The sequence below is a fragment of the Lepisosteus oculatus genome, chromosome 13 (genome assembly GCF_040954835.1).
Source record: "Lepisosteus oculatus isolate fLepOcu1 chromosome 13, fLepOcu1.hap2, whole genome shotgun sequence".
NCBI classification, from domain to species: Eukaryota; Metazoa; Chordata; class Actinopteri; order Semionotiformes; family Lepisosteidae; genus Lepisosteus; species Lepisosteus oculatus.
This window is the reverse complement of record NC_090708.1, coordinates 623,791-644,953: the sequence shown is the minus strand read 5'-3', so window position 1 is coordinate 644,953 and position 21,163 is coordinate 623,791. Positions and strand designations below refer to the sequence as shown.

Here is a 21,163-nt window from a genome sequence, read left to right as displayed (position 1 = left end):
GTTAAAAACATAAAGAGACCACAACCTACAGAGATAACTATCTCTGCATGTTTTAAGCTTTCCCTAAAATGACAGTTCATTAGATTGTAAGCCACAATATTAAAATGTGTTGCTGAACGTGCCGAGTTTCTCTTTCGGTCAGTATTTCCTTAAAACCTACATACAATATCATTGTGTAGCCACACACGAACTAGAATGTTCCATAATATCTCTTTATTTGAGCCAAACTTTTCATATTTTCATAATCTACAAGACTTGTCCGTCAAACCATTTACTGTATTCACTGTCCAAAACTCCATATACTCAGGAGACTTATGTAAGTATGAAAAATAGAATTCACCCACTATCCAAACAGAGAACATCAATCTTTGTGAAAAGACACATTTCCTGTTCTCTGTTCTTGAAAAAATGTTTTGGTTTTTCCCTCTTGGCAATCCTAATAACTTTTTCCAGCTACTCCTGAAGCTCAGTATACACTTTTTTATCTTTGAATCTAGTGCCCTTTTACACAGTTTGTAATGTGCCCTCTTCTTTTGAATTTTTGTTAAATAAAGTTTCTTGAAGTCCTCATTCGAAAATTCAAAAGATAGAATTTGGTTAGATACATTTCTCTTGAAGCAACTGCAATTTACTTCATTTAAGTTAAGCGAAAAAACTTGAAGATACACCTTTTATAAGCATATAAAATGTGAGTCAACAGGTGACAAAGCACTATTGGCCACTTTCCATGCTGAAAGTGGTGATTCTTCAGTGAAATTTTATGTCAAATTCGCAGAAATATTTATCTCAATTTTTATCAATGTATGCATTGTGTATCCGCTTTGCTGCAAAAGTGGTGATTCATGCTTTATCATGTTCTCATTGCATTTTACTTCCCACAAGTTTTCTTTTCTACTTCTTTATAACAGCTCAGTAGTTAAAGACAAAGGTAAAGTAAAATGGCTTGCAAAACAAAGACATTTAAAAATACACATAGGAATTAGCCATCATTAAATCTGCAAAAAGTCAAGTTATAATATTGTAGCGCTTTCGGGTTCATGTGGGTGCGTGACAATATAATACCTGCCTGCGCTCCATCAAAATACGAAACACGGGGCCCCTCAGAAAAGACACCAGAAAACTGAAGCAAATGGATGGAGAGAGTTCCCCTTGGAAATAAGTGAAAGAATGGTTGATGTAACACTTTACCTTTCTGATGAAGAGTTAAGAATCTGTGTTACCAAAAAATGTGGGACTTTCATTGAGGTGAATTACAAAAAGGCAAATGTGCAGTAGGATTAACAGGTCTGTAGTGATTTCTATTCAAGTTGAAAACTCCGCAGCACAAATCCACAGTTCTCTGTAATTCACTCCTTTGGAAGGAAACTGAGAACCTCTTCTAGCTGTTTTAGGGCCAGAACCTGCCACTGCTGACTTCATGGGACAAGCTGATACTACATTCCAATTTTGTAGGCTGATTTATAAAACCTGGGCGGGTGGGATCTCTGCGGGGCTGGTGATGAAATTTCAGAAATTTCAGACTAGCTCAAATCTAACACTAGTGAACACTAGTGATACTGAAACGTCGCCAACATCCGGGTGTCCTGCCTGCCGACTTAAAGGCAAACATGTGTGCACAGACACCCTGAGAAACTCCATCCTGCATTCTCCCGGCTCCCAGGCGAACGGGCCCTACCTCCGGCGGCTGGACAAGCTCTCCTCTGTCTCGTTGGTCATCAGGACATGGCTGGTGCCCCCCTGGCTGGCTTCGTGCATGACCTCGATCTAAGCACAGAACAGAAACGGCGCTCAGCTGGCAGGCTGGAGCGCATAGCGGTGCCAGCCGGACTCCTGGGCAGCACAAATGCGCAGGCAGAAATGAGTTACCTTTTCTCAGGCTCTTTCTTCGGCTGCTACAATGTAAATTATTTTGAGTTTCACGCTAAGGAATGGTTTAGCAGTTGATTTAATAAGAAAATCGCAATAGAAAGAAACTCTAATTACAGTGCAGTGATTTGATGGGAGGTATACCCTACAACAGCAGACGATATTTGTGGCATCGTGTTTCTGAATTTCAAAAGCACAAGGATATCTTAACTGAAATATTTTAACTGAAAACAAATTTTGTTGCAATATTTAATAGGAATACAGTATGTCATACATGCATGTACTCTTAACTTCTCTAAATCTATGCAAATTATCACAAATATTTATTTAAATATCTGACTTTCAAGGTTAGATTCTATGTCTTTTTTCCAAATGAAATTCATTTGCACAAGCAAAACACAGGCCTTGATTTACCTTAATTCCTCCTTTCGTTTTTCGGACATTTTTCCGTTTCGCTATGTCTGCTTCAGTGGGTGCTCTGGGTATACTGGAGGTGTCCGAAACTCTGCGATTCGGTGCTGCAGCAGAGAAAGTTATGTTTCTTCACTAGATGAAACACAGATTATCATTTGAAATAACTGAACTGACAAAAGAGAGGTGGAAGAAAAGACTGAAATCATTTTCAGAGGGATGAAATGGATATAATTTTATGTGCTTGTTTTCGCTAAATCATTTCAATCATGTGGAGTTCACCTATAGAGATTTTAAAATGAACTATTATTTTGTAATATAATACCAGAAACTAATAACCCCAAAAATCATTAAGCTGTATGCTACATTGTTTTCATGCAACAAGTCTGATTAGCCTATTACGGAGTCAATGCTCCTATAACTCCAATGACTAGATTTTATAGTCCAGTGGATTTGAGATGCATTCAAACTTTGTGTGGGCTGTACTTTCGGAGGTTCATTTTGAGACAGTGACTTGGATCTGGTGTCAAACCTCGTTTTCTAAAAATCACAAACAACAGACCATGCCAGGATTCCAGAAGTGATGACACCCGTTTTGTCACATACTGAATAGACTCTGATGTGTAGTTTTCATAAAAAAACACACTCAACAACTGCTAAATCTTCCCTCTCTCTAATGGAGGCTCCACATGTAGCAGTAAGCCTGAACTGGGGTCCTTTCCTTCACGCCCTCTCTGCCATCACTCCCCTGTGCAGTATTTTCTTTGCACCCTTCCCTTGTGAAAACAAATCTATTGTCCACAACTCTCCCATTGCACCCCGGCAGTTCTGCCCCACGACAGGACAGCTTTCCCAGGGCTTGACTTTATCTGATCTGTGTCTGACAGAGCACGCAAATCTGCCGGCACCATGGGAACTTCATGTTTGGATAATTAAGACACCCCCTTGAGCACTGAAACTTGCTATCTTGCTCAGAGCAGACAGTAACTCCTTGGTCTGAGCGCCCAAGATCAGATGGAATAAAATCAGTAGCCCTGATGCTGAACACAGGCGGCAATCGACAAGCATGTCAATAACTGCAAGATACAGCAAAGTACCAAGGGTACTGATACTCTTCAGTGTACAGCTGATGTACACGAAGATCACTTATACTCAAACGTGTGAGAAAACTAAAGACAAACACGGGCTTTATGATTCTTTCACAGTTCCTTAGACATTCAGAAAGACGACTTCTAAATAAAAAACAAAAACTTTCTGAACCCAGGGCCTCCAGGGTGGATTAGCTAGTGAAGGCCAAGGGTGAAGGCCTGGCTCTGCGAGCATGGGTCAGAGTCCAGGCCCAATCAGTAGCCCGGGAGCCTGGGAGGGGAGTTGCCAACCCCCACACCTGCCCCGAAAGAGCTCACGGAGGAGGGCTTGAACTCCCCCCGGCCCACCAGCACGCCGCCCCATGGGATGCAGGGGGGTGGGGGCAGGGGGGGGGTAGGTGTGGTGGGCCGGCTCTCTGTTTTACAGACGACCTGCTGCTAGAGGCAGCTGACGCCCCTATTACTGTAAACAGACACAGCGGGTGACACATAGTTAATCAGATCATTGGTGGTGGTGAAGTCTACATTCTCACGTGGGGTGTAACTGGTACCGTTCGGGGATATTCCGGCTCCACGGTGCGTGTTTGGGTTGGGAGTTTGACAGCAGTATGGGGAAGCTGCTTAAGTGTCCATTTGTGTATTAACTGAAAATCCCTCCCATAAGGCCTCCTGGACTTACTTTGACGTCCATCGTGAGTTTTAATGTGTTGGGATCTCTTGAAGGGTGGGGTCCGTTAGAGTTATGCTTTCCTAACCGGTCCTGACACACACTCATGATCTGTGCTCGATGTGCTCATGCTTGCTTGAAATGTGTCAGAGCTGTAGGTGTTTGGAAACATCTACTCTAGCCAGACACTGTAGCCAGTTCCCAACAGTTATTCTGGAGACTTGCCTGACGTGACTATGAAATTAACAAGCTATTGACAAAGCGCAGAACTGGCTCAGTGCACCAGCCTACTCGTGCTTGCAGCCAGTATCGTGCCCTGGTCTCTTACTGGGTCCGCTTGTCCTGGACGTCTTTGGAGAGGAGCGTTTCGGGGACGACTCTGGCCGAGGAGCCACAGGCTGCACAGGCCGTGTCTGCTTGGCCGACAGCTTCTTCAGGCTGGCCTGTCTTTTCTCAAACATTTCCTGCACGTCTTCCAACATCTGCAGGGTTTTCAGGACGTTGCCCTGCCAGGATGAATAAAATGAATAAATGCATGAATCGCCAGCCCAGGAGAGCTGGAGGGCGGGAGAAGAGAGCGACGTCCTGGCCACACCTTGACGGCGGGAGTGAGGATGATCTCGTGCTGATTGTGAAGGTCCTTCAGGCCGCCCACGTCGCTCTCTTTAGCCGTCTCGAGGAACGCTTCGATATCGTTCAGAGCAGCTTCTGCCCCTTCCTGCGACTGGCACTTGTCCACTTGTTGAGAGGCCAGGAGGTAGACGCCGGAGTCACACCACTGCCGCACCTGCACAATGGACACCATGGACACACCTCGTCATGAGGGAAGCCCATTAAGATCCGAAGCAGCACCCCTGCTTACTGAAAATCTCAGACAATTGTGACCCCAGACTTAGAGGGACAGCAACTGTATATGCTTATTAAAATATAGACATTTTTTTTTGTGGTGCATGTATGTTAACAAAATCATACTTAGTGATCCAGAAATAACTCACATTTGCCTCTTCAATGCCTCACATAATACAATAATTACCTTACACACAATGCATCAGTGGCAATCAGTTTCATTTTATTCACTATTATGTTTTCACATATATTTACGTGTGCATTCAGAATGTATGTTCAGCCCTGTCGCTTTTCAAGCTTCAGAGCCAGTTTTTTTCAAGTTGTTTTTCAAGTCATCCAGAATTACCACAGGTGTAGTCTTAAATGTGCAACAGCAAATCGTAATTTGAATACGATAATGAAAGCTAAACATAAGAGAGTTCACATGTATCTGCTTGTCTGCTATAACAATCCACTATTAAACTCACTTTTCGGAATGGAAGGAGCAGAGCTTCTGAACCTGCTGCTGCTCTGAAGGTCAATCGTGCTATAAATACTACTAGAAGCTAAACCACTCAATGCTGCTTTTTGGAAACTGTTTGCCTACTCCACTGTGGTGCCCCTGAGCTGGTTTATTTTAAAGTGGTCTTCCTGTGCCAGCTCATCAGGGCCTGGAGGCAGCCACAGCCACCTCAGGTTTTCCACTTCTCTTCTTCTCTTCAGAACCACAAGGCAATTAAAATGGTGATTATCATAGCATATCTGAGGGTCTGAACGAGAGACCCGTAAGTGACGTATTTAACCACTGTGTTTGTGATTTTTTCAACAGTGACGGTGTAACAGGTGTGGACATTGTCAGTGTACGGCTCTCTCGCAAGCACAGTTATCATCTCCTAAACAATGAGCAGCGTACTGTATGTATTCTTCTGCAAATCGGGAAGCATGGAAAGGAAAAGAATCCGACACACTGCTGTTAGATAGCAGCTGAAGCGTGGGGTATCTGTTTACCTTGTCCATGTGTTTATGGATTTCAAGGGACTTTCCCAGTATGTCATACTTTTTTTTCGCCTCGTTAGTAAAGTCGTCACAGATCCTCCTGAGCTCCACACACTTCGGCCTGATGGAGTCCACAGCGTAATGATTGCTCTGGATGAGCTGGTCTCCGCGCACTGCATACAGCTGTGCTTTTTCCAAGCATTCCTGTAAAACGCACGGCACAGAAGACCATTCATACAAATTATTTCCGAAGGAAAACTGCTTGGTCCCAAGTGGAGACTGGTAGGCAGATTAAACATTTCACACAGTGACCCCAAAGAGAGGTTAATCACAGAGTACCTGTACCTGCAGCATGAACTTCGATGGAAACACAGAGGAAATAACTACAGAGACACTATAAAACTTGGGATTAGGGTTTCACAAAGTAAACGTATCCTGTGAATGACAGTCCCAAGGCAGGACACTGGCACTCAAGACACAGGAACTCCAAGCTGAGCAAACAGTCGGCTATGGATAGACTTACCTGTTGCAAAATGAGGTAAACTAAGTTGCATGCTGTTTACTTCAGAGGAGAAGGAAACTCAAGGTCTCTGTTACATGTTAATGCCATGTAGTCCATGTTAAGAACCTTTGAAAACAGGACAGGCACCATGGCTATATCCATGTGCATATTTTCTTCATCCCACCTGCCTAAATTTCCCCATTACTTTTATTTGGCAATAAAAGCCTGATCCACTGTGTAGATGGGCTCTTTCTAACTGTGCGATGGAGTCAGCCCCTTCCTGCACACACAGCAATTTTCTGATGCTGGGAGATGGAAATCATTGTGTAAAATTTACAGAATTTTCATTGTTAGATCAGTTTTAGGCTGTAAGGTTTGGTGCAGTGTCTACCTGTGCTTTCTCCTCTAATGTCTTCAGGTCCTTCAGAAGCTGTTCCACGTGAGACACAGAGTCTCCTATGTCTGTGAAAGCAGCCTGGGTTTCCATTAGACCATCTAAAGCCACTTTTACCTGTCGAACAAAAAACAAAAACATTTTTTACAAATAATCATTTCCACCCTTCAAGTCCTTTGCATGTTCTCTCCAGCTAAAAGAAGTTCTGCTACACTCCCAACAAGAAAGAAAGTTGATTTTTCATTTCATATCCATTTAATGTAACAGCATGTCAATCACCTACATGTAATTTCTTATTTTGTCTGCCAATGGTTGTCAGATTTTGTCTGCCAATGGCTGCCTAAGCAATTCTTTCATGAATAGGAGCTGTCAAAGATGTCATGGTTTGAGCAGCAGGTATGTCCACCCCTTCAAGCAAATACCATCCAAACTTGACTGACCTCATCACAGTTTGTTTCTGACGAGGTGCTGCTCAGGCTTTAACAGGGCTTAGGGCTGCCTCTGAAGAGCACTGACCTGACAATCGGGGATGATCCCCAAGACTCTCAAGGGGTTAATATCTAGGTTCACCACAGAAAAGTACATTCGCTCTTCAACCCACAAAGTTCAATATTCCAACAATCTCCTTAAAACAGTAATGAAATCATTATACAGTTTCTGATGCTGAAGACCATGGGTGTTTTGCAACAAAATCATGTCTTTCAAAGAAACAGATAATTAACCTTCCGTTCTTCTTCTTCTTAAAACCACTCAACCAGTGATGCCTACTGTATCTGTATCTGAGCTTCTTGTAAAAAGGCTTACCTCGCGAAAGTCTTGTTCAAAATGACGTAACTGCAAGCACTGTTCAAGTTTCAGATGGTGTTTAGACCAAAATTGTTCAAAAGCATTTTCTGTCTCATCCAGCTGCGCCAACAACCTATGACAGAAATATGCCCATTGAAAGCCATTTATTCTCTCTTCTGCTTTCAGTTTGCAATGGAATACTGCACTTGTACACCAACACTGGTCATAAAGCTTTCCATAAAAACAAAACTTCTATAATTTCTTTTGCCCCATTGTGTGTTTTTGTACAGTATGTGGGAAGTGACAATTAATTGTCCCACAACATCATTTTATCTTCGCATGGATTTTCTGTCCCTCCGCCCATCCACACAACCTGTAGATGCTCCCAAGGGCAAGAAGTACAGGAGACTGCCAGGGTGAAATCAGCATAAGGTCATCCTGCGATTGAGGAACTTATTATATAACCACACTCCAGTGTTGAAAACCATGAGAAAAGTGAAAGGACCCTTCAGATATTTTATCAGGTCTGACACAAAGATTGAACCACCACAGTTCAGTACAGAGTCAGATCAGATACAGAATAACTGAGAATATTCATCATTGTTCAACAGTAGTGGATTCTGTAAAACTGCCGCTGTGTGGCAAAACTTATTACTAAGTTATACATAAAGTGTACATTTAAAACACACACCCTGGATGGTATAGGACAGGTACCACGGGCAGGTATGAAAAACGTGGAGAACGCTGGAGTGCCTTCTAACTCAGATGTAGTTTTGAGATCTATTGTGATATAGACAGTAACGGCCCATCAGTCTAGATGCTCTTGGTTCCCATCAGAGGACGCCAGTCCATCGTGGGGCCGCCCCCCCGCGAGGTTGGTCCACACTCACACAGCTGGGGGGCTGGAGGCACTGGGGCAAAGTACAAAGTGCGACAGCAGTGTCTGCAGCAGGGACTCGAACCCACAACCGCCAGTCACGAGTCCACAGATCCACCCATCACCTTACACTGACCCCCTACATTGCGTAGCAGTTATTTATAACTGAAATAATAATATACTAAAATCCGAAGTTTACAATTACAAACCTTTCCACCGTTGCTACATTCTCCTGCTCATCGGGGTTGAGCTTGTAGTTTGCATTTTTGGTTGCTTGTTCCTTAATACAGGAGAGCAGTGTGGTCCCTTGTTTCATTGCCACTTTCAACTCATCCTGGCACAAGAAAGAAAGGAAAGAATTCAGAGCATAAGAAATGTTATAACTGAGAGACGACCTGAGCAATCAATCTAAAATACAAACAGGAGAGTATTAGATCCACCCATAATAAGGTCCTGGGGAAAGATCATTGGTACAATAAGGTTTAGCTGACAAAGACCACCGAGGCTGACACTGAGTAGCTCGTGTTCAAGGTGCAGCAGGAGACGTTGTAATAGCCCGATCTGTTCTTTCATGTTACAACCTGCTGGATGGCCTCCTCTGCAGAAACAACACAGAGGGTTCTTTTTGCAACAGTTTCTGCAGTGATGTAGAGATGTATAAAGGTGTTCATACTGATTTTTGTGACTTGTTATATGTTTATTTATTTTTTGATATGGACAAAGACATTCCAATTCTCTCACCCTCGTTCACCCTCGATACAGCAACGAGTTTCTGTGTTATACCCGGGAGAAGGGTTATATATCCACTGTACAAGCTAAACCTTTGCTGGTTCCTAATGTTGCTTCCTCGTTACCTGCAGGTCGTTACTCATTGCACCGCTGGACTCGGCAGAACTCAGCCCTGTCCTGCGAGAGGGTGTTTCCCTGCCCAGCCTCTCGTCTTACCTTCAGCTTGTTGTGTTTCTCGGTGTGGGAGCCCAGGAGGGCCTCGGTGCTCTGCACCTCATTCGGGAGCTCCGTCTCCGCCAGATCGGTGCCGAACTTCTGCAGCACCTGCGCCGTGCTCTTCACTGTCACAGCAAAGTTCTCGATGGCCTGCAGAGCCGGGGGCATCGAAGGGCAGACACAGGGTTTAGGACATAAGAATGCTGCTGTGTGTCTCGGGATGATCTGACTCTGCCCTGACTCCAGCGCCCAACACAAGGCAGCCAGGCAGGTAAAAGCAATCAACTGCTGCTGTTACCATTCTAATAAGATAGGTAATCTGCAGATTTGTTAGATTTCAGCAGAAAATTCAAACGGGTGGAAAAAAAGTCTATGCGAGGTGTAACTACAGGGTCCCGGCTGACAACGTCACACCTAATAATCAAGCTGCTGTAGGGTATCAGAAACACGGACGTGGTCACATGAGAGATAGACGCTGGAGGGAGCTAGTGCTTGTGAAAGTCAGGAGAGGAGGGTGGGAAGCCTGGACAGGCCAGTGCCCAGCAGACACGCTGCAGAGCCACGGCTGGACCCTGCCTCTCCCCCCCCCCCATCCGCGCGGCTGGGCCACACTCACCGTCCGGTGGTGGATCCACTGGTTGTGGCAGTACTCCAGGCTGCCCCCCAGCTCGGCCGTCAGCTGGGCTTTATCCACGTAGCCGTGCAGTTCGGAAACCGAGTTCAACATGACGATCTGGAAAAGCAAAGTGGGACCCATGGCTGCACACGCCTCCTGGAGGCACCGGCAGGCCCGGCCCGTGGCGGGATCGCGTCGGCCGTGCCCGTCTCTCGGTGCCGGCGCCCCCGCACGGCAACACCAGCTCAGCATCACGGGAACGGTCCAAACACAGAAACACCCCTCTTTATGAGTGCGGTGGTGGATGATTTGGTGTGGGAGGGGTCGGGACAAGCGGGGTTTCTGTATGGGGGCCCCCAGAACCCCGAACACCCCCCTCCTGAGCTCTTGCTGCAGGCGGTTTGGCGCGGCCTCGCGTGTCATGGAGATCTTGTGGGTGGAAACACTGCGGTACAGGACAGAGCAGGCAGGGAGGGGAATCCCTTTGCTGCTGAACTGCAGAAGACCTATTTTCTTACTTGCATTCACTGAAGCCTTCAGAATTGTCAGCACGATTTTATTTATTAAGAGCTTTTAGTCATTCATTCGGAGTGAAGCTTAAGCGTCTCACTGTCTCCATGAACACAAAATGAATGCTGCACGATTAACTAGGATTAAGTCCACTAAAAAGGTAATAATGTGCTATTTATAAGGTAAAGTGCTCCTACTGTAGTTTGATCCTAGTTTGACAGGGACCCAGACAAGTGCTGAAACAGTGTCTTTACAGCTGTGTCCTTTATTTGGCTCCTGGCGAGCACTGGAGCCAGTTCCGCTGTGAGAAATCTGGGTTTGCATACCGGTACATGGAGAATTCAAGCAGCTGAATTCGTATTTCTCTCACACACACCCCACCGCCAGGACGTGCTGCATGTTAGGACACACTGTTTTCACCTTCGGCAAGACGCTCGTGTTCAGGACAGGGACCGACAATATCGCTCAGACCTGGAGGAAAAGGGCACATGCTTACCGGTACCTTCATTTTAAAGTCATCCCGGTGGAGCCTGATTCCAATGTCGGCGATGGCTCTCTGTAAGAAGCGAGAGGGTCGGAGAACCAGAACCAGCTGCAGGTTCCCTGGAAACGCCCCCTAGGGGCCACAAGCAGAAGAGCAGCTGTATAAAACTGTCAGCGGTTGCAAGGTTCGCTCAAAATTAACAGCAATTGGGTTTATGTTTATTTGGTTCATCGGACCAGAGCTCAGGCTGGTTTCTGTGGCATTAAGCAGCCTAGAGAGGATGTGATTCCCCCCCGGGTGGGACTCTGGTCCATCTCAGGGATGATCCCCCCAGCAATACTGGTCCCCACAGCTGAGAGGACTGGAGCCACCGGGGTAAAGTACCTTGCTCAAGGCACAACTGCAGGGACTCGAACCCACAACCCGCCCGTTATGACAAACTACCCACTACACGATATCATCCCCATGCAGCCCGATTCCTGTTGCACTTCACAGAAATCCCTGAAGGATTTTAGGCATTACAGCTAGTGACTGCAGCAGAGCTCTGCTCCCTCCTCTCAGGCCTGCCCAACAGTGCAATACCCCCCACCTACCCTGTCCGGGATGAGTCAGAAGGCCCCCAGCAAAACCAGTCTGGGGAGCATGACTGCTGGTGCAGATTCTCACACAAACCTTTCCAGTAGACTAACGAAATGACGAAATGTACTGTATACTTTTAAAATAAAGAAACACAAAATTCAAGAAGAAATCTCCAAATCTCACCTACAAAACACACACACACAGGGAAGCACAGGTAAACACAAGTGAAGAGCTGTTATGAAGACACAGAGCCACTCACTGCGATCCTCGTCAGCGACGCTTTCACAGCGCTCCATTTGTCTCTCCGCCGGTCGATGATTATAATGAAGCCAATGCTGGCTGCCTCCAGGCTGGACAGAGGAAACAAAGGGTACAGGACAGCTGGCCTATTGAATGTCTGTCATTTCTGCAAGTGGCACGTACACAACGAACTCTAATGAATCCATTCATTTAAATTGTAGGGGAATATAACAACAGCAAGGTCGCTAACGAGAGGAGGTCCCTCAGACCTTCTTGCTTATTCACTGGTTAAGTACTGAAGTGAAGCTCAAGTTTCATCCAACCGTTTCTTAGATGAGCCCAGAGTCTGGGCCTCAACCACCTGACTGGGAAGCCTTTCCAGACACCCGCTACTCTTCGAGAAAAGAAGAGTTTGTTATTCTCTGTGCCTTTGAGTTTGCAATTGTGATCCCGAGCCCTTGTTTAGCTACTTGGTCCCCTACGCTGACCCTGTACACTTATACTGCACACTCGAATCAAGACTCCTCTTTGTCCTAGACTGAAAAGATTTAGCTCCACAACCCCGTCCACATACTGTATGATGAAAGGATTCATTCTTGCTTATATTTGATCTCTTTCTAAGGCTATACTATTCTCTTTGTGGTGTGGAGACCGAAAGATGCCATCGCATCATCCAGTGGGGCTGCACACTGGTGGTGGTGGATGGGTCCCCATTACCGGTAAAGCACTTTGAGTGGAGTGCCCAGTATAGCACAATACAAGTGTAAGAAATCATTCTTCTTATAGTATTATTATTATTATTATTATTATTGGACATCACTGGACAGGATGCTGCCTTACTGGCTATCTGATTGTTAATGATGGGTATGCTGTAAACCGAATAAAAATATTATTTTAAAACAGTGGACACAGTACTCTAAGTGAGATCTGATTAGTAAATTGTAATTTTAAGTGTAAATTCCCTGGATTCAAATGTTACATTGTTGCTCTGCTCCCAAGCATTCTGTCCACTTTTTTCGTTGTTGCTCCCACTCAGTGTCTGTCTCCTCGGAAGATATTTGCAAGACAAGTCAAGCACCTCCCAGCGCTGAGAGGACAGGTTAGGACCTGGCCTGACTGTTCCAACCACCTGCTGCAATTATTCCATCATATCTATAATATTTAAACCCTGGTCTTTCTCTGATCTGGCACTCTGTCATGGAGCTACCTTCTGACTCGGGTAGTGCTCTCAGCATCACTAGCCTGCTTCCCTTCCAGTGAGAAGTCAGACTGCTCTCCCACCTGCTTCGGCAATCTCTGTCTGCTCTCGGCTGTCTCCGAGCCTGCTCCTGGGCTCTTCGGCCTGTCAGCAAGACACTGCTCTCCATCTGCTCGCTGAGCACCTTGCTGATCTTTCTGCTTTTGCCTCACCCCCTGGTTTTGGATCGTTTGTAAATTTATCTTGTTTGCTAATTAGATTAGAATCTAAATCACGAAGAGCAATGAGCCAGAAACATATCCTTGTGCTGCACCATTGCTCACGACTGCCCAGTGAGAGGAGAAACATGCTCTCTAGAGGTCTATTAATAAATTCCCTTATTTCCAGGACCAGGTCATTTATGATCTCCTTGAGGACCTGAGGGTCAGTTTTGCTGAGAGCCCCCAGTAACATGACTTCATGACAAGGCTGGGCAGCCCTGGTGGAGGCCAGTGTGACAGCAGGCTTTCATTCCAGCTCAGCCCATAACCACCTGAATCAGCTCACTGCTGGCTTACCGGGACCAGACTGGCACACTGTCTCCCCCTGTCTCGCACTGTCTCCCCCTGTCTCCCTTATCTCCCCCAATCTCCCCCCGTCTCCCCCTGTCTCCCGCTGTCTCCCGCTGTCTCCCACTGTCTCCCGGCTGCCCTCCCTGCTTAGCCCTGCTCTGAAGCAGGTATAAAAACACAAGTTAAATATTTATTTAGCAGGTTTACTGTGTATGAAAATGAGAAGCTAAGCAGGCGTGAGCCTGGTCAGTACCTGGATGGGAGACCTCCTTGGAAAAACTAAGGCCACTGCTGGAATAGGTGTTAGAGAGGCCAGTAGGGGGCGCTCACCCTGCGGTCCATGTGGGTCCTAATGCCCCAGTATAGTGACAGGGACACTGTACTGTAAACAAGCGCCGTCTTTCGTATGAGACATAAAACTGGGGTCCTGACTCTCTGTGGTCATTAAAAATCCCAGGGCGTTTCTTGAAAAGAGTAGGGGTGTAACCCCGGCATCCTGGCCAAATTTCCCATTGGCCCTTACCAATCATGGCCTCCTAATAATCCCCCTCTATGAATTGGCTACTTTACTTTGATCTCCTCCCCCCCCCCCGACGGCAGGCGGAGCGACGCGCCAGTTGGAGTATTTCTCGGTCCTATTTAATGGCAACGTCAGCTCAAAGATTTGGTTCAAACCACCAAATGGAGACGGGCGTGCCGACAAGCGGACCCTGCTGATGCGGGATTAACGCTAGGATGAGAGAGAGACTCTGTATGAAAATGAAAAGATAAATGTTTATTTCCTGCTGAAAGGAAAAGAAAAGCGATACAACGTTTTGGCTGTGGAGCTTCTTTGGGCGCCTCCTTTCTTTTCCTTTCAGCTGGAATAAACCTTCACCTGTTCATCTGCTGCTGTGCATGCTGACGCAGCTCCCTGCTTGATTTTACTATCTATATATTAAACAATTGTGTCTACATATAGACTAAGTGTATTCTAGTATCGAGATTATACTATAACCTATTATATTTATTCACAATAATAACCTCAAGTTGTTTTTAGAAACTTTATCTTAAGCCAACAGTTATGATTTAACACTTTCAAACGCCCCTGTGCACTTGGCTAAGATAATTACGCTCATTTTAAATGGTCTCTCCAAAAACCTGCAGTGAAACATTTAATGCCAGTGCAGGCTCTGGAGCTTCTCACAAGCTGGTTCAGAGCTGGTTCTCTCACGTGGTTTACAGGTGCCTTTCCTCCTCAGTTCTGTGAGCAGGGCCCGTCTAGGAGCAGGTGTCAGGTGGCTCTGCAGGGCACATCCCAGACTGACACGGGAGGCCTCAGATGTTGACAGTGTGCAGAGCTCGGCAGTTTAATTATTCAGCATGTTGTGCCAGAGCCTCATGCAAACTTTAAGTCAGGCAGCATGGGAGAGGAGTGAGGGAAGCCCATCATAAGATGACTCAAAATGAGAACAGTTCCCTCCCTGCCCTGAAACAGCTGTTGTGACTCAAGTTCAGCTTCGGGATTAAACAGTTGAAGCGGACATTGTTTAGGTGGACTGTGGGAACAAAATAGGATATTCACTCTTCGTGGAACTTCGTGTTTTGCTTAACTGGAAGAAGAGATTAGATTACATATTGGGAGATTTGTATTACAGAATAATGGTGTCACCAGGAAGGAACACACACAAAACAAAACAGGTTTCTCTTCATGAAAGAGGGACAAGTTCTGCGAGTTTTTCTATTTTTCCTTTCTATTCAGAAAAGAGCCTTTCCTGGCACAGCTGGGGTGACTCAGACAGTGAGAGCCTTGGTTGGAGTGCAGGCAGAGCTCTGGTCAGGGGTGTGAGCCTGGGTCATGTCACCAGTCAGCCTGGACTCTCTCAGCTGTGCCAGCTCTGGTGCTGGGCAGGCTCTCCCTCACCGTGTGTCACCCCCTCGGCAGCCAGAGGGCGCTCCTTCTCTGTCCTGTCCCTAGTTTCCGGTCTGCTGTCCTTCCTGTACCTCTCTTTCCCTCGGGCTATATATTTCCGGGTCTTGCACTCTGTCCTCGCTCAGCATTGACGTTCAGATGTCCTGAGACCCGCCTAGCACCAGGGTGCCCCACGTCCGCTCCCTGAGGGCATAGGTTTCTATACGGCATTCCTGTACTCTTTGCACTAATGGGCCCGGGCCTTTTTCCCATCTCGCCGCTTCGCATATGGGTCTTTTTCCGCTCTCCTGTTCCCCACGGTTAGTCCCTCTGGACGTCCGTGACACATGTGGCCTGAAGCTGTGAGCAGGGGTGTGAAAAACACACAACCGGCTCTTCCAAATCACGTGGCTGAAGAGTTGAAAGTTCATAAAGAGCAAAAATTACAGAACTCAATCCCATCTTACCTAGGTATGCTGGTCAGATATGTGACGACATTCAGAAAGTCTTCATCAGGGAGGTCGCCGAACCCGGAGTACTCGGGGAACGTGATGACTGGGGCTCCATCTTTTCCTCTGCCTCCTGCGTAGCATCGAGGAAAAGACCAGTTAGGGGTTTTTATGGCAAAGAATCACAATTATATTCTTATGTAACAAATTAAGGTAAAAGTCAATGAATAGTCTAAGGCAAGACTCAACCACACCCAGACCTGCACAGCCCAGAGAAAAAGCACTCCTGCATTGTTCTGCTCCTGGCCGGTCTTTGATCCAAGAAGCTCAACACGCTGCTACTCGGAGGATACAGGAAATCAGCTTTTCACTTTGTTCCACACACTCACAGAGTGTTTGGGGGATTGGGAAGGTTAGAGATAGTATTAGGAATACAGGTAGGTTTAAGGACAAGTCTACTTTCCATGTTCAGGGATTTAGATAGATAATACTTTATTAATCCCATAGGGAAATTGATGAAAGGGTTAAGGTTAAAGCTTTAAAGGTAGGGTTTTAATGGCTAGATTCATGTATTTGGGTTAAGACTAGGGATTTACATGGGTCAACTCTGATTGAAAATGTGTATTCACCAGTCAAGACCACAAGACCACAGTACTGCATTTCAGCATACAGAAGCAGTAGTCAGTCACTATCATTCTAAAGTACCTAAATCTTTCCATCCTGGATCAGAGACCTGATTCGAGTATTCACAATCCTCAAAGGCACTGACAACATCAGCCAAATGTCCAGAATCAGAAGTGAAACACAGTGAAAATGGGGCCATGAGTTGTCTTCTACATAAGGGGCTGTGGGGGTTGTGGATGAACAGGCTTCCCAGCCACGATGTCAGAGCCAATATCCTTGCTTCTTTCAGGAAATGGGAGGATGAGATCCTCAGATCAACAAACTACCAGCAACCCAATTCATTTGTTGGACTGAAAGTCCTTCTCTGTTTCGTAACTTTCCTTTGGTTCCTTTGGACTGAATTGCTCTGAAAGGCAGAAGAAAAAGGTCGCAGAGATCCACCTATCAAACCTATTCAAACACGTACCACTAGGTGGAGCTCTTGGACTAAATACAGACACAACCTCAAACCCGCTGCATTCTTTAAACACTGCTTTGTTTTACGTCGTACGTCAATCCGTCAGCTGAAATGTTAGTTGTAAACCGCATCGCAACTCGTTCAAGAAATACAGCTTGTTTTCTCTTCTTTCTTGCAATTCTGATTTCTAGATTTTTTTCAGCTTCCCAACTTCTTGAAAAATATGATTGTTCTTAAAACTTTGCTAAAATGTGCTAACAGTCGCAATACTCTTAATTTAAATCTTTAGTTTGTTTTTCTGTCCGTTACTTATTTTAATGTGTATACAATTATGCACAGTAATTGTAATAACATCTATTCAGATTTACACGTTTAATTTTCTGTGCTTTACAATGTATCAGTTGTATTCTCCATGATCCAGGGTGCCATTGGTAGGCTTTCCTTAATACTTAATTACAGCTCCATAACTAATTCTTCCTGACCATTGATGTAAAGTGAACAACAGAGAATAGGGCTAAATCGTTCATCAGTTTTGCGTCACCAAAAAGACGACCTGGGTTTTACATCTCGTGTGAAAAAGGAACACCAGGAGAGTCAGTAACTCCCTCAGAGAACAGCAACACTGTGCACCGTACATCTGTACCACATCTACCTGCAGCCCACGGAAGCAAAATTATAATGAATAAAAACCCCTACCTAAAAAAAGTTGTCATTTTATTTTCATGGGAATAACAATCATTTTCTCCAACATCTCTGCTTGGGGCCAGACTAGCAGAGAGAAGCAGGGTCTGTTTGCGTTCATGTTTGCATTCATGTTCTCAGAGTCTCCCAGGGCTGTCCTAGACCTGCAATTTCCCTCCTGCCTTACAGCCAATCAGTCTCCCACTTCAAAGCCATGGCCCTTGCTTGTGAAAAGACACACATTCTGCACATCCCTGATAAGGGGTCTTTGTCCGCAGTAAAATATTGCCCAACCTCTTCTCACATTCAGAATTTTTTTAAGCATAATGTTTCTTAGACGTATCAAGGATCTCTGTCATGCAGTTCCCTGCCAGTTCATCTTCTTCTTTTTTTCTGACATTCACCACTTTCCTTTACTCTATCAGGAATCATTCTCTCGTACTCAATCATTTATTTACGTTTTTGAGGACAAAAGGAAATTTCTAGTAGTTTTAAACATTGCAGCCTGTCATGTCCTGGCATGAATCTGGCTCCAGGCAGCCCAGCAGGATAAGAGGGAAACTGAAATGTTAGGAGATACAGCTGAATTCAACTCAAAGGATGTTTTGTACAGATTGTAGCCACCATGTAACACAAAGATATTCCTGCTCTGCAATCAGACAAATTCCAGGTAGGAATAAGCTTTTAACCTCAAACAGAGAAGATAAAGGAGAGGACCTGATTCATCCTTCCATCCTTTTCTAGCTGCTTTATCCAGTTAAGGGCTGCATGGGTGCCGGAGTCTATCCCAGCATTTCCTCGGCACACCCAGGACAGAAGTCCGGTCCAGCGCAGGGCACACACACAGCCACACACACACTCACACCAGGGCCAATTCTCCCAGAGGACAGTTAACCTACCAGCGTGCCTTTGGGCTGTGGGAGGAAACCGACGTGGACATGAGGAGGCCATACAAACTCCACACAGACAGCACCCCAGCGCTGTAATTGAATCTGAGGCCCCATAACTGTGAGGTACTGTAGCAATGCTGTCCCCTGCCCCACTGTGCCGCCCGCGGGACATGATTCAAGTATTCAACATTTCCAAAGGTGTCAACGACGTCTTCAGAGTCAGCAGAGAAACACACGCCAGAGGACATCAGTGAAATCCATGGGGAAGTGCATTTAAGACTCTGGAAGCTCTTCTTTACACAGAGAGCTGTGGGGGCCTGGAACAAGCCGTCCACCCATGCAGTTGACACTGGAACTTCGGCTACTTGTCTTTACAAGATTCTAAGACTTATTACTGTATCTGCTAGCAACTGAATGAGCTAGACAGACTGAATACATTCTTGTCATTTGCAAACTGTCTTTTTTTCTTTCTATATTCCATTTCCTGCTACAGTCCAACCAAACAGCCAAGGTAAGCTGCCAAACCTCATGTACAGTATCTGACACACTGATTCACAGTTCTGTAGGACCTGCAAAATCCATGTGAGACTCACAGAAAGCTATTCAAATACACACTTTCTAATCAGCTTTCAGATTTTGAGTAATGCAACGATGTACAAAGGCAGTGTCTGTCAAAAGTCCCTTTGTGTAAGCTGTTCCCTGTCCTTTAGGGTATTTATAAACAGGATTATGCATAATGTCAAACATTCGCTTCACTGACATTAGACCAGTAACTATCCTAGGACTAATACTTCCTTCAAATGCTTGTCAAGAAAAAAAGGCACTTTGACAAAAGGATTTAGATCTGACCAAAAGTTTTTCAAACATCTATCATCAATACTTTAAAAATCAGTACACCCTAACCTAAGGCACCAAGCTAAATACAAAGTTAGTTCCATATACAGTATTAAAAAGCATAAAGTATTCTGGGCTATAGCAGAGCTCTCTAAAAATCAATGAGTCTACCACACCCTTTCTGTAAAATTGTCCCGCAGTACAGTTACACAACTTGGAGTCTTCCACGTACAGCAAGTGCCAGCTTTGCAGTTTTTTCACACACTGAAGTCTGGAGGGTTTACATGGGTGGAAAAGAATGACAGTCGTTCTCTGCTCCGCACAGCTGCTCTGGCACAGGAAGGCCTTTCTCTGGTTGCTGTGCATCGTTCACTTGCAGCAGTTTCCACGGAAACATCTGACTCTCGAGGTCTTGAAAATTCTGCTGCTGGTTACACCAAACACCTCAAGTATCAGACAGCTTGAGTCTCTTATCCAGGGTACAGCAGAGTGAATACTGCAGACATAAGACTCCAGAAGATTAAACAGGTTTTAACCTAAGAAGCCGCCATGCTTGATCTGTGCTATCATGCTAGAGTGCAGAGGAAAGAGGTCTGTGTCTCTGTTGTCCTTCAGTGTCCCTCACAACCTGCTCCTCACAGAAGTACATTTCTCACAGACAGAATCTGCTCCATTTAAAATACATTATTAAATTAAAAAATATATTAAAATTTATGTACCATAAATAATACCACAATTTATAATGTCAAATTCAGTTAACAAATATAATACTGTAATGAGTGTGGAAGAACAGAGTACTGCATTTAATTACTTTTTTCTGTTTCTCTTTACAAAACAGTTTTCATCCATCTAATCTAGCAGGGTCTTTCAACTGCTGTATGTATACAACAGTAGCTTTAGCCAGACACAAAACACAAAAAAGTATGTCTTAACAGCAACCATTTAATGAGTTAAATCTGTAAGCTTAATAGTTCTAAAGCCAAATCTTTTCTTCTTCTCCTTCACTAACATAAAGAAGACCAAACATCTTCATAATTTCTTATTTTGTTCTGTTTCTTCCATTAAATTCTCCCTTGCTATATATTCCACCTTTAAACATTTCCTGAACCTCAGGAAACAGATTTCCTGTCCGTTTCTGTTGCTGTCTGTCTGGTATTGTGTGTTTATGGTAGGATGCAGACTATGAGGAGCCCGCACAGTGCAATCCCAGCTCAACTGAACTGATCTAAGGCAGCTCCCTGAACTCCTCCTCCATCACAGGTAATTTGTTATCTAAGGAATAAGGAATATCATTACAGTCAATACAACATGTGTATTGGCTCTTTGGCCCTGCACACGTTGTTCGATAACCACTCAATATTTTAAACAAAGGCAGCGCACTACAGAACAGCTATGAAATACAAATCCACTGAAACAGCTCATTGAGGAGCTGTTAATTGGGCTCTTTGCGGCTGTATAGCTTCTGACCAGGGATCAGACTATTGCATGAGGAAGGCCTAACCTGCAGCGAATTGTTATCTGCGCCCGGGAGACCAGCCTGTTCTCCTTGAGCCACGACAAGCTGTCAGCCTTCAATCTGCAAACCTATTTCACTGGTTCACAGCAATGTTTTCAGCTTTTTTTATTTCTACACACTTATTCTGCGTCTCATTGTCTAGTTAGGTAACAATTCTCCTAGACCTGCGGTGCTGAGCGCATAAAAACCGCAAAGCTTCAATAAAATATGATTACCATTAAATTATTTTTTTTTATGTATTCTCCCTGCTAAGATAAAGTAATGATTTCATGTCTTGCAGGCATTT

The 21,163-nt window shown here is 45.0% G+C and overlaps 1 protein-coding gene across 11 annotated transcripts in view; it reads right to left on the bottom strand.

The window, feature by feature from the left end:
• mcf2l2 (MCF.2 cell line derived transforming sequence-like 2) overlaps positions 1-21,163 on the bottom strand; it is a 76,058-nt gene that overhangs the window by 31,270 nt on the left and 23,625 nt on the right. For 10 of the 11 annotated variants that reach the window (XM_069197815.1, XM_069197817.1, XM_015360827.2 and 7 more), the window contains exons 3-15: positions 15,894-16,008; positions 11,806-11,896; positions 10,980-11,099; positions 9,974-10,090; positions 9,358-9,507; positions 8,622-8,746; positions 7,554-7,668; positions 6,747-6,866; positions 5,866-6,057; positions 4,628-4,819; positions 4,361-4,538; positions 2,281-2,384; positions 1,676-1,764 (exon numbers count right to left, since the gene is read on the bottom strand). In XM_069197815.1, the coding sequence (XP_069053916.1) occupies positions 1,676-1,764; positions 2,281-2,384; positions 4,361-4,538; positions 4,628-4,819; positions 5,866-6,057; positions 6,747-6,866; positions 7,554-7,668; positions 8,622-8,746; positions 9,358-9,507; positions 9,974-10,090; positions 10,980-11,099; positions 11,806-11,896; positions 15,894-16,008 (1,708 nt within the window). The remainder of the gene's footprint in view (positions 1-1,675; positions 1,765-2,280; positions 2,385-4,360; positions 4,539-4,627; positions 4,820-5,865; positions 6,058-6,746; positions 6,867-7,553; positions 7,669-8,621; positions 8,747-9,357; positions 9,508-9,973; positions 10,091-10,979; positions 11,100-11,805; positions 11,897-15,893; positions 16,009-21,163) is intronic. The other variant, XM_069197814.1, reaches the window with a different exon arrangement.